Source organism: Meles meles, chromosome 12 (assembly GCF_922984935.1).
Source record: "Meles meles chromosome 12, mMelMel3.1 paternal haplotype, whole genome shotgun sequence".
In the NCBI taxonomy this organism is placed as follows: Eukaryota; Metazoa; Chordata; class Mammalia; order Carnivora; family Mustelidae; genus Meles; species Meles meles.
In genome coordinates this window covers 33,172,437-33,185,618 of record NC_060077.1, presented here as the reverse complement: position 1 = coordinate 33,185,618, position 13,182 = coordinate 33,172,437, and the positions used below count along the sequence as shown (strand labels likewise).

Genomic DNA, 13,182 nt, shown 5'->3' with positions numbered 1-13,182 from the left:
GACAAAAATTCTAGCTCTCTCACCAGATGTGCTCTGAGCTTGGAGGGCAAAGGCATTTTTGAGTATAAATCATGGGAGAGAAATTTGAGAAACAAAGGAGTAAAGTATCTTGCTCTAGTATTTGGCAAATTTAAATCCCTTGGTACTTTGTACTGGCTTTGTGGAATTTATGAGACTATCTGTCAATCCGATGTTGTGGAATTTCAAATGCAGAAGTCAAGAAAATATTAATTAAGGAGAAAACAGCATTCTGTGAGCTCCAATTTTAACACATGTGTGCAACTTAAACTTATACCTTAAAGACAGTAACTTTTAGTATGTGATTATGTTCAAATTAACAGATCACTATGGCTAGTCTCAGTTACATCTAAGGGGACTGAGTCCTAGCAGATTTTAGAAGTGTGATATCAAAAACCAATGATGTACTATACCTTGGCTAATGGAACTTAAATAATTAAAAATACATAATATATATAAAAAAAGAAGTGTGAGGACAAATGTTGAGAAGGCACCTATCTTTTTCTCTTAAGAGAGAAAGAGAGCCTGCCAATCCTTCAGAAATCTGTGCTCACTTGAGGAAAATGCAGTGTTGTAGTCTAAGAAATGTAAAAATCAGACTGCAAGGGACTTTGTAGGTTGTGAGTTCAGGATATTTTTGAGTGCAAACTTGGGTGGTTAGACAATACACATAAAAAGTGAAACTGTCCTGGGAACACTGACATGTGTGGTCACCCCAGTAAGAGGTATGTAAAAGAATGGGAGCCCAGAGTAAGGGAGGCAGAGGAGGCTGATGAAAATTCTAAGCCTGTGTGTTGGAGGGACACTAGTCCAGGGATCCAGGTAGACTGGGGCACACCAGTCTCATGCTAATGTGTTAAGTCCATTTAACCTTGTTCTTAGGTTGTGCTTGTGTTTGGCATGCTATTGTACTTCTTTGGTAGACTGTTCATCTCTCAGAATCTTGAATTAAAACCTGTTTTACAGTAAATCTGTTGCCAAGAAGAGGAGCAATGAATTCCTCATTTCACCTGCTTTTCTTGGATCTCAACCTGAATTCCACAGAAAGCAACTTTTCAGAACCAAATGTCAAGAACAAGTCTTCACCATGCAAAGAGATGGGCATTGCTGTTGAAGTGTTTCTGACTCTGGGTCTCATCAGCCTCTTGGAGAACATCTTGGTCATAGGTGCCATAGTGAAGAACAAGAACTTGCACTCCCCCATGTATTTCTTTGTGTGTAGTTTAGCAGTAGCTGACATGCTAGTGAGCATGTCTAACACATGGGAGACCATCGTCATATACTTAATAAATAATAAGCACCTGGTGATAGCAGATGCCTTTGTGCGTCACATTGACAATGCGTTTGACTCAATGATCTGCATTTCTGTGGTGGCCTCCATGTGCAGTTTGCTGGCTATTGCAGTAGATAGGTATGTCACTATCTTCTATGCTCTGCGCTATCACCACATCATGACAGCAAAGCGTTCTGGAGTGATTATCATGTGTATCTGGACCTTTTGCACAGGTTGTGGCATTGTTTTCATCATTTACTATGAATCTACTTATGTAATTGTTTGCCTCATCTCCATGTTCTTCACCATGTTATTCCTCATGGTGTCTGTGTATATACACATGTTCCTCCTGGCCCAGGCTCATGTCAGGCAGATAGCAGCTCTGCGTGGATACAGCTCTGTGCGGCAAATGACCAGCATGAAAGGTGCTGTCACCCTGACCATGCTGCTGGGCGTTTTCATTGTGTGCTGGGCTCCGTTCTTTCTCCATCTCATTTTGATGATTTCTTGCCCCCAGAACCTCTACTGTTCTTGCTTTATGTCTTACTTTAATATGTACCTCATACTCATCATGTGTAATTCTGTGATTGATCCTCTGATATATGCTTTCCGCAGCCAGGAGATGAGGAAGTCCTTTAAAGAGATTATTTGTTGTCATGGTTTCAGAATACCCTGTAAGTTCCTTGGCAGATATTAAACAAAAAGTTCTTCTCTCTGTGGCTCTCTTTTGTCCTTGATTTGCCTTATGACAAAAACAGTTGGTGCAGCCAAGGAGTAAGCCAGAAAGCTAGAAATCAAAGCCATGCATTCTGTTTATCATTTTTCCGTCTTGAATTTGTACTGCACTTATTTTCCCCTGTGGCAGTTGTGGGGTCAGACATTCACATGCTGCTTATCCATTTTGGGAATGGTCGGTGACAATCTCTTACTGTCCTATTTTCCTCCCACTCCTACCCATTTCTGGTGGTCTGATCTATCCTCCATCTAGTAAGTGTGTGCTCAGGGAAGATAAAACATCATGGATGTTCATCCTTTCTAATAGAGGCATAGTACTCCATAGTATATATGGACCACATCTTCTCTACCCATTTGTCCATTGAAGGGTGAATACCCAACTTTTGTATCAGCATGGATGGGACTGGAAGAGATTATGCCGAGTGAAATAAGTCAAGCAGAGGGAGTCAATTAGCATATGGTTTCACTTATTTGTGGAGCATAAGGAATAACACGGAGGACATGGGGAGATGGAGAGAAGTGAGTTGAGGGAAACTGGAGGGGAGATGAACCATGAGAGACTTCGAACTCTGAGGAACTAACTGAGGGTTTTGGAGGGGAGGGGAGTGTGAGGTTGGATGAGCCTGGTGGTGGATATTGTGGAGGGCATGTATTGCATGGAGCACTGGGTGTGGTGCATAAACAATGAATTCTGGAACACTGAAAATAAATTAAAAAAATAAATAAAAATTTTTAAAAGTTCAATGAAAGTTTCAGATAAAATAAAATAGTTTTTAAAAAAACATTGTGGATGCTGGTCTCAGCATGAGGAACAGTTATAACTGAAATTACAACTATAACTGAAAGAAAAGCTCCCCAGGAGCAGCTTCATAATTTTACTTGATGCTCCTCAGAGTCATACATGCTTCTCAGGATAGAATTAAGTGGCCAAATTCTTTCCATTTGAAATTTCTAGTTCATTTGTTATGGGATGTCTCTACAGCTCTCTTTTCCAAAATTTTTTATTTTATGGCTTATGTCTATAATTGTCCAAGCATGGAATTAATTATACTGCTGTCAGTCATGTTTTTGTCATACCCACACATAAACCTTCATGCTACAAATCTTGCCTCATGTGGTGTGAAAAGTCTCTGTGTCTTATTCTGACTCAGGGTTTCCGGATGACTGTTTTGAGGTCATTTCAGGGGCTCTAGGTGCCTCCCATCCTCCATGCAGCACTTGCCCATAGCCATGTTATCTTTGACCTTTTCAGACAGAATCTGTTTTGGATTCTGAAATCCCCTCACCATATACTTTGCACATTGCAATCTGACTCCAGCAGCTGCAGGTCAGGTGCCTACCGAACACAGGGAGTCCCATCTTCTCCAATGCAGAAGGGAGGGAGAAATGTTGAATTCAGATCTGGACTCTGCCACCAACAAGCAATGTCACCTTAATCACCTCATTTCAGGTTCCACAGGACAACTCACAGGATGGTCATTAGAACTGCATGAAAAAAAATGTGATAACACCTTGAAAACTTGTAAAGCACCACAAAGATTTGCTATTTATTTTAAAGAAATGTTGCAGGTGGGATACATACTAGGGGAGGATGCAGAGGGCAGTGGTCACTTGTCAGTAGTTAGAGCTGTGGCCCAAAAACTTGGAGGCCTGCATTGCCACGGAGCAGTTCTGTTACCTTGGGCACATCTCTAACTGCTTTGTCTCAGTATTCTTATCTGAAGTGAAGAGCTTGGTACTTACAGCTCTCATATTCTATTCTATTATTTTTGGTGTTAGTATATTTTGTTTTGGATATTCATGTCTAGACTGTTCCCAATGAAGGAAATAGTATAAATAAAGTAAAAATAAAGACCATTAGGGTCACACAACAGTGAGCTGTTGAAGCCTATGGGGGCAGAGGAACATCCTGGGTATCGTTCACACAAATAACTCATAGACATGATCCCCACCCTTGGCAGCTCAGAGTCCAGAAAACAAAAACAAAAATAAAACCAGTGCTGGAACAAGCAGGAAAGTGCATAAAACATCCAAATCTTTGGAAAATGGCAAATTAACAGGTTGTTGAACAACGAAAGCTCTTCAAATCATTTTAGCTGAACATTCCTATGTATATCCATGTATGTAAGTGATCTCCACATACTTAAGATGGGAAACTGCAGCCCATGTTTGTATGGGATATCTCAGGAGCTTAGGTTCTATGGAAGCTGGCCCCTTGGCCCACCTGTTCATCTTTGTGGCCTGTTGTCGTTAGCAGTTTCTAGTACAGAGTAGGGCCTCAGTTGATGTTTGTTACTGGTGTTAAACAAATGTGTACTCATCTGCTGCCCAATAGCGGATTGTGTGGTAGCACTCACTGAGTGCTAACTGAGGTCATTAGGGCTTCCATCCTTGGGTAGGATCAAACTTCAGCTCTAGCGGTTTACACTGGCTCCACCTGGAAACCCAGCCCTAATTAGGTTAACTCTCTGCTCTGGTGCTTCATGGCTTCAAACAAGGTCTGATCTTTCTGTAAAGGTCTTTAAGGAAACAAGGTCTGATCTTTCTGTAAAGGTCTTTAAGGAAATGTTCAAATGTCTTAATCTCTATAAATGAGACACAAATAACTGGTGTTCAGAGTTGTCTTTATTTGGAAAGAATACATGTATACAATGACATAGTGAATATCTGTAAATGAGACAATCCCTGGAATCCCAGCACAAAGTTCCCTCTACATACATTAATATCATAAAAGCCACTTATGAAAATCCCACAGTGAATATCATTCTCATTGGAAAAAACTAAGTGCTTTTTCCTTAAGGTCAGGAGCATGACTAGGATTCCTTCTCTCACCACTGTTGCTCACCATAGTACTAGAAGTTCTAGCCTCAGGAATCAGACAACAACAACAACAACAACAAAAATAAATAAAAGGCATTCAAATTGGCAAAGAAGAAGTTAAACTCTCTCTCTTCAAGATATGATCCTTTATGTCAAAAACCCTATAGATTCCACCCCCAAATTGCTAGAACTCATACAGCAATTCAGCAACATGGCAGGATACAAAATCAATGCACAGGAATCAGTTGCATTTCTACACACTAGTAATGTAACTGAAGAAAGAAATTAAGGAATCAGTTCTACTTACAACAGCACCAAAAACTATAAGATACCTAGGAATATAAACTTAACCAAAGAGGTAAAAGATCTGTACTCTAGTAACTACAGAACACTTATGAAAGAAACTGAAGAAGACAAGAAAATATGGAAAGATATTCCATGATCATGGACTGGAAGAATAAACATTGTTAAAATATCTATGCTCTCCAGAGCAATCTACACTTTCAATGCCATTCCTATTAAAATACCATTGGCATTTTTCAAAGTGCTGGAACAAACAATCCTAAAATTTGTATGGAGCCAGAAAAGACCCCAAATAACCAGGGGAATGTTGAAAAAGAAAAACAAAGCTGGGGGCATCACAATACTTGACTTCAAGCTATATTACAAGGCTGTAGTCATCAAGAGAATATGGTACTGGCACAAAAATAGACACATAGATCAATGGAACAGAATAAAAAGCCCAGAAATGGACCCTCAATTCCAGGCCAACTGATCTTCAACAAAGCAGGGAAGAATATCTAATGGCAAAAAGACAGTCTCTTCAATAAATGGTGATTGGACAATCACATGAAGAAGAATGAAACTAGACTGTTCTCTTACACCATGCACAAAGATTAACTCAAAATGGATGAAAGACCTCAATGTGAGACAAGAATCCATCAAAATCCTAGAGGAGAACATAGACAGTAACCACTTCAATCTCAGCCACAGCAACTTCTTGCAAGACATGTCTCTAAAGGCAAGGGAAACAAAAGCAAAAATGAACTTGTGGGACTTCATCAAGATAAAAAGCTTCTGCACAGCAAAGGAAGCAGTCAACAAAACTAAAGGTAACTCACGGAATGGAAGAATATATTTGCAAATGACATTTCAGATAAAGGGCTGGTACCAAGATCTGTAACGAACATCTCAAACTCACTCCCCCCGCCAAAACAAATAATACGTAGAAAAATGGGCCAAGGACATGAACAGACACTTCTCCAAAGAAGACATACAAATGGCTAAGAGACACATGAAGAAAATGTTCATCACCATTAGCCATCAGGGAAATTAAAATCAAAACCACATTGAGGGGCACCTGGGTGGCTCAGTGGGTTAAAGCCTCTGCCTTTGGCTCAGGTCATGATCTCAGGGTCCTGGGATTGAGCCCCACATCGGGCTCTCTGCTCCGCGGGGAGCCTGCTTCCTCCTCTCTCTCTGCCTGCCTCTCTGCCTAGTTGTGATTTCTCTCTGTCAAATAAATAAAATATTAAAAAAAAACCACATTGAGATACCACCCTACACCAGTTACAATGGTAAAAATTAACAAGGCAGGAAACAACAAATGTGGAGAAAAGGGAACCCTCTTACACTGTTTGTGGGAATGAAAACTGGTACAGGCACTTTGGAAAACAGTATGGATGTTCCTCAAGACGTTAAAAATAGAGTTATCCTACAACCCAGCAATTGTAGTACTGTGTATTTACCCCAAAGATAGAGATGTAGTGAAAAGAAAAGGCACCTGCACCCTAATGTTCATAGCAGCAATGTCCACAATAGCCAAACTGTGGAAGAAGCTGAGATGCCCTTCAACAGATGAACGGATAAAGAATATGGGGTACATATATACAATGGAATATTACTCAGCCGTCAGTAAGGATGAATACCTACCATTTGCCTTGACATAGATGGAACTGGAAAGGATTATGTTAAGTGAAGTAAGTCAAGCAGAGAAAGGCAATTATCATATGTTTTCACTCAAATGTGGAACATAAGGAATAGCTCCTTAGTTTATCTGTCAATGTGACCCATCCACCTTCCAGCTACCTAAATTCATTACAAGTTTTCATCCTCTGACATCTCCTATCCTGTTCTCAGTGCTTTTATAAATTCATTCCTTTTTATACTTTTGACTGTCATTTCTTTTTTTTTAAGATTTTATTATTTATTTGACAGATAGAGGTCACAAGTAGGCAGAGAGGCAGGCGGAGAGAAACAGAGGAGGAAACAGTCTCCCTGCTAAGCAGAGAGCCTGATGTGGGGCTCAATCTCAGGATCCTGGGAACATGACCTGAGCTGAAGGCAGAGGCTTTAACCCACTGAGCCACCCAGGCGCCCCTTGACTGTCATTTCTATAGATTTTTGGTATATGTGCTGCCGAAGCGAGCACGTTTTCTATAAATTTTTGGGAAGAAGTGGAGATAGATAATTGAAGGAGAAATCCATTTTGAGCTGCACTTCAGGGCCAGCAGAATCCATCTTCTGTACAAAGCAGAAAAACAGGAGGTTGCCCAGAATCCAGTGCCTGGTTCCAACTGTGGTTCTTAACAAGCACATGGCCACACCCAGGACAAGAGCCTTTGCAACATTAAGGAGGCATAAGAGTCTTGGCACCTTTATCGTGTCCTATTGCCTTTCTTCTTACCTTGACTCTTAACTAGACAGTGCAAAGCAATTGGTCAAAGACCATAACCTGGGTAAGAGGAGATGAGCAGAGTCCCTGATGTGTCCATTCATCTGCTCAGCATTTGGTGGTCTTTCAAAGTTAATGGACAAACTTTTTTTCTGCCAGCAGGTGGCAGTGAATCTTATCTCACATTTACGCCCTATCTTCCATCTAACCCTCTGGTCAGCTAGTTAAAGTGACTAGGAGAGAATTTTCCCCCAAACCTCATTACTTAAAAATTAATAAAAAAAAATCTTGAATGCGAACTGCAATTTTCTATGTATTTTAAAGGATTATCACCATAAAAATAATTAAATATACTGAAGCTCAGAGAGATTAAGTAAGTTGTCTAAGATTGTATACCAAATACGTAGTTATCTCTCAGTTCAGACTCAGGACTTTCAAAAATCACTGCATTTATTTGCTGTTGTAAATCCTGGGATGTCTTTGCTTGTTTTGGTTTCCTGTTGCATTTCATATAGGACCAATTCGGCTCTGTGTTCCTTCATGGGACTCTGCATTCCTGCACCATGCCATCCCCTGTGTCTGGGAGGTAAGGTAGGATGGGGATGGGAGGTGGTGGGTAGCTGAGGTTCTGGATAAGAATGACAGGTAAGCACAGATGCTAGAGGTAGCTATAAAATTCTTGTCTGGACCAAGAGCTCTCCAGAAAGCTGGTATTATGGCTTCAGGCAGCTTAGAGTTTTACATCCAAAAGGGGCACCTTATGGCTAACTGTTGGGCATTGTTATGTTATGTGATGTAGCCTGGAAGCAGCAACATCTCCTAAGAGGAATTTGTGGAAGAGTGGCATTGGTCTTACTCCAAACCCTTCTTCTGGGAACACAGCAGCACAGACTCCTTGCTCCTCCCTGCCCAGATATGAATGTTAGGAGGAAGTCCCCACATTGAACCCCTGTGGCCACTCCATCCCTCATCCTGCCAGGGGTGGCTGCTGGAGGTACTGGTAGCTTAAAAGGAGCACCTCATTTAACACTTTCTATATGGTCCTGTATGAAGTATCCTTACGGACCATTAGCACCTCACCCAAATATTTTCCCAGTGTTTTTTGCAGTACCTGGAATTTCTGAATTAATGTCACTTTTTTGGGTAAGTCATTGTTTTCTAAGGCTCCATATTCATCCATTTATTTATGCACCAAGCAATTATTGAGTGTCCAACATTAGCAACATAATAGTGAAGAAGAGGCGGTTCTTTCCCTAAAGGGTCTCATGATCCATTGACTGTGTGTGACTCTAGCAGGAAATAAAATTGGGAGAGTCAAAACTGAAGGGAAAGGGCTGGCAGGTGGACACACCTGTCATGGACTGAAATCCCAGCAGCCTGAATGGGGGCACTGGCTGGTCAAAACTAGGGAGGCCTGGTAACTGGGACACTAAGACAAAACTGGGATGAAAGAGTTTATAGTTCTAACAACATTTTATTCTTGTTCATAGCCATCTTTGTCACCCCTTTATTCTCTTCCCGATCAAAATTCAAAGCTGAGAAGGGTGTGTGTGTGTGTGTGTGTGTGTGTGTGTGTGTGTGTGTGTGTTGGTGTGGTCATCAGTCACCAGGGGTAGGCTGTCGTGATCCCCTCCAGAGGTACTTGGCTGGATGGTGTTTTAGGAAATTCATAACTGCTCTCCAGTTCTGTCCTTTCTTCTCAGACTGCGGTAGGCTGCCCTGAGGTCCCAAAACCACTGAGAGATTTGAGACATTGTGGGATTAGATCCAGCAGATGGATCATCTCATCTCTAAAGAGAACTGATTTTTCAGCTGATATCCATCTGCTGCTGCCTCTTCCACTAGTACTGGAAGCCAGCTTCATCTGCGATGATTTTTGCGTTCACACCTACAAACCACACACTCCTGTGTCACACAGCAGCCAATTCCAGAAACTTCGTAAAGTCTGTCCAAACCTCCGAATTCTATAAATGACTGACAGTGCTCTTCACGATTTGTCCTTTGCTTATCTCTTCACCCTCATTTCTTGCTACTCTTCCCTGTATTTTGTGTTTTTCTCACTTGACACCACTTTTTTTCCTCAGTTGGAACCATGTTCTTGGTTTCTCTCCTCTAGGCCATTTCCTATCTAGAACATCTTGCATTCCCTTTCCTTCCTCGCCTTGATCAATTCCACACTCCCTCAACACAGTTCCTCAGGATGCCGTGTCCATCCTTAAGTCTACTTGTCTCTCCTGGGCTCCTTTATCCAGGCACTTTCCTCTCAGCATTGGCTCTGTTTGTTTAATTGTCCTTATTGAGCACAGACTCTAAGATACATGAAGGGGAGGAGAGGTGTCTTCATTTAGTTTTTTATTCAACAAATCTTTATTGAGTGGCTACCAAGTGCCAGATATGGCTAGGCAGTGTGGGTACGATCATGAACATACAATCATGAACATGATTTTCAAAATTGTGCTTTCATTTTGTGGCTCTGGCTTGGGAACAATTTGCATGTAATGGATATTTGTGTTGTGAATGAATAGATTCTCCTAAACTGATTTATACCTACTTCTGATGCTTTAATGAAAAATACAGTCCTATATTTATCATTTATGAGTTGCAACAAAAGCCAAGACTTGTAAATATTCTGCCAAGTCACAGTACTTAGCACACCCCTTAGCAGATGCATCTCTCAGGCTGCAAGTGTAATGAGTCCTGTGGAATATATTTTAACCAATAAGCTGACTGCAGGTCTCGATCATGGTGTAATCTCCTAAGAAATAAGGTGCCTATGTAAAAACTCACAAGCTTTCTCCTTAGTAACTGTCCCACCTTGGGTTCTGGGGTTGAATCAGTTTTTACAGTTGCGGAATGCATGTGCATGCATATCCCATACCCCTACTTCTGACTAAAGTCACTATCAGTGGAATTATAACAGGATAGGAGGCTGAGATGTTATAGGAAGACCTCAGAAGTATGGGTGGCAGTGAAGAGCAGAAGGGGCACCACTTCTGGTCAGTGCTGCTTGTGTATATGAGTGCATTTCTGTGTTATCAATACCTATAGTGTTTTGGACCCCATAGTAACCAGAACGTTTGCTGTTCTTTCTGGACTACTCATTCTAATCACAGAGTTTAAAGTTTTAATTCAACTCAGTTCAACACATTTGTAGTTATGAGTACCTATACGATAGTCTCTTTCTAATTTCAACACTAAGTTAAACTATAGTTCCCCTTTTTAAAAAAATTGAAGGCACAGGTTAGCACAGTACAAAATCCATATTCCAGTGGACAAAAAACAGTCAAGAAGCAAATCCCCAGGTGGTACAAATAGGTAACATTTAAAACAAGTAGTAGTACCTAAAACAACACACACACAAAAATCCATGGGGGGTCATGGAGAGGCAAGTAGACAAGATGTTTGATAGTGGGTGGTTTAAAACAACCTCTGAAGGAATTTTCTCCACTCTGATCTGCTACTCTTTCCATTAAAACTAAAGACTTCTATCAAATCCTGCTGCCATAACTGTGGAGGATATTTATAGGCAGTGGACAGCAAAGTGTGCTCACATTCTAAAGCACTGATAGGAAGTCATGATGGAAAGAAGCAGTTCACCAGTGTTAGGCCTTGTGCACTAGCTGTTAAGAATAAAAACAGCCAGGGAGCCTGGGCAGCTCAGTTGGTTAAGCGTCTGCCTTCTGCTCATGTCATGATTCCAGGGTCCTTGGATAGGGCCCTATACTGGGCTCCCTATTCAGTGGGGAATCTGCTTCTCCTTCTGCCCACCCCCACCCTGCTCATGTTCTCTCTCTCTTTCTCAAATAAGCAAAATCTACAAAAGAAAAAAAAAGACAGCCAAAACTTGTTATACTGTGCATTTGTTGTATAAATGTTGTATACTTCAAATATAAAACTCTGCTTATGAAGAGGCTAAGAACTCCAAGGCTTGATATGAGAGTGACCAGAATGGGGTAGGAAACATCACAGACTGATGTGAATTATCCATAAAGATCAGGAAATTTATGATTATCTATTATTATTCATAGATTAGGATATATCACAGAATAAGTGTAATTGAAGTGTAGAAACCCAGAAACCACCCAGAGACTTCATACATCCCAGGCATTCCTGGTAAAGGACATCAGACCTAAGCAGAAGGATTGGATAGTACCAGACTTAAACAATACATATAGCTACACAATATTTCTAATTTATGTGCATGCAAATATTTATTCTACATTTATAATTACCCCTGCCTCCAGCCATGTTCCCTAAAGGAAGACTTAATAAGACTCTTACCATGTGCCAGCTACTATTTTAAGCCCTTGTCAGGTAGAAACCCCATAATCATTGTAACAACCCTAGAAGGCAGGTAGCGTCATTGTCTCCATTGTAGGGGTGAGCATATGAAGGCAGAGAAGAATAAAATAACTTGTCTGACTTACTTAACTGCAAAGTGGGAGATGTGGGATTTGTACCTCAGCAATCTAACTACAGAGTCTGTGTTCTTAATTACAGTGTATACATGTTGCCTATATGTGTCCGAATATTAATGGGGTCTGTAGAGTCCATAGAGTTTTGCAAAATTATTTTCTTTTAACCTAATCTTCTTGTTAATTTCATAAAATCCTGAGTCAGGTGTCTGTCACTTAGGCAGTCCCCTCACCCATCATCTCCTTGCAGGTGTCCATGCCCCTCTTAAAGCTGATGTGAATTTCTTGTAGCAGCATATAGTTAGGTCTTGTTTTTTCATCTAGTTAGCTGTTGTATGCCTTTTGATTAGAGAATTTATTCATTTACATTTAAAATAATTATTGGTAGATAAGGACTTACTCATTCTATCTTATTAATTGGTTTCTTGCTGTTTCATAGTTCGTTTATCCTTTTTTTCCTCCTTTACTGCTTTTGTTTGTGATTTGATGACTTTCCATAGTGGTATACTTTTATTCTCTTCTCTTTGTATCTACTGTAGATTTTTGCTTTGTTGTTTACCCTGAAGTTTACATAAAGCATTTTATGGATATAATAGTCTATTTTGAATTGATGACAACTTAACTCAATTGCATATAAAAGTCTACCCTTTTATTCCCTTTACCCCACTTAATATTTTTTTAAGACTTTATTTATTTATTTGACAGAAAGAGATCACAAGTAGGTAGAGAGGCAGGCAGAGAGAGAGGAGGAAGCAGCTCCCTGCTGAGCAGAGAGCCGGAGGATGTGGGGCTGGATCCCAGGACTCTGGGATCGTGACCTGAGCCAAAGGCAGAGGCTTTAACCCACTGAGCCACTCAGGCGCCCTCCCCTCAACTTAATATTTTTGATGTCACAAATTAATTTTTTATATTATGTATCTATTAACAAATTATTGTTCCGTAAATATTTTAGGATTGCTTGTTCCAGCACTTTGAAAAATGCCGGTGGAATTTTGATAGGAATGGTATTGAGAGTATAGATTGCTCTGGGCAATATAGACATTTTAACAATGTTTATTCTTACGATCCATGAGCATGGAATGCTTTTCCATCTTTTTGTGTCTTCAATTTCTTTCATGAGTGTTCTATAGTTCCTTGAGTACAGGTCCTTTACCTTTTTGGTTAGGTTTATTCCAAGGTATCTTACAGTTCTTAGTGCTATAGTAAATGGAATCAATTTTTAAATTTCCCTATAGTAAATGGAATCA

The 13,182-nt window shown here is 40.4% G+C and overlaps 1 protein-coding gene across 1 annotated transcript; it reads left to right on the top strand.

Moving 5' to 3' along the window:
* Positions 1-1,010: 1,010 nt before the first annotated feature.
* MC5R (melanocortin 5 receptor) lies at positions 1,011-1,988 on the top strand. The gene has a single exon (XM_046025817.1). It carries the CDS (start codon positions 1,011-1,013, stop codon positions 1,986-1,988), a length of 978 nt encoding a protein of 325 aa, XP_045881773.1.
* Positions 1,989-13,182: the final 11,194 nt, after the last annotated feature.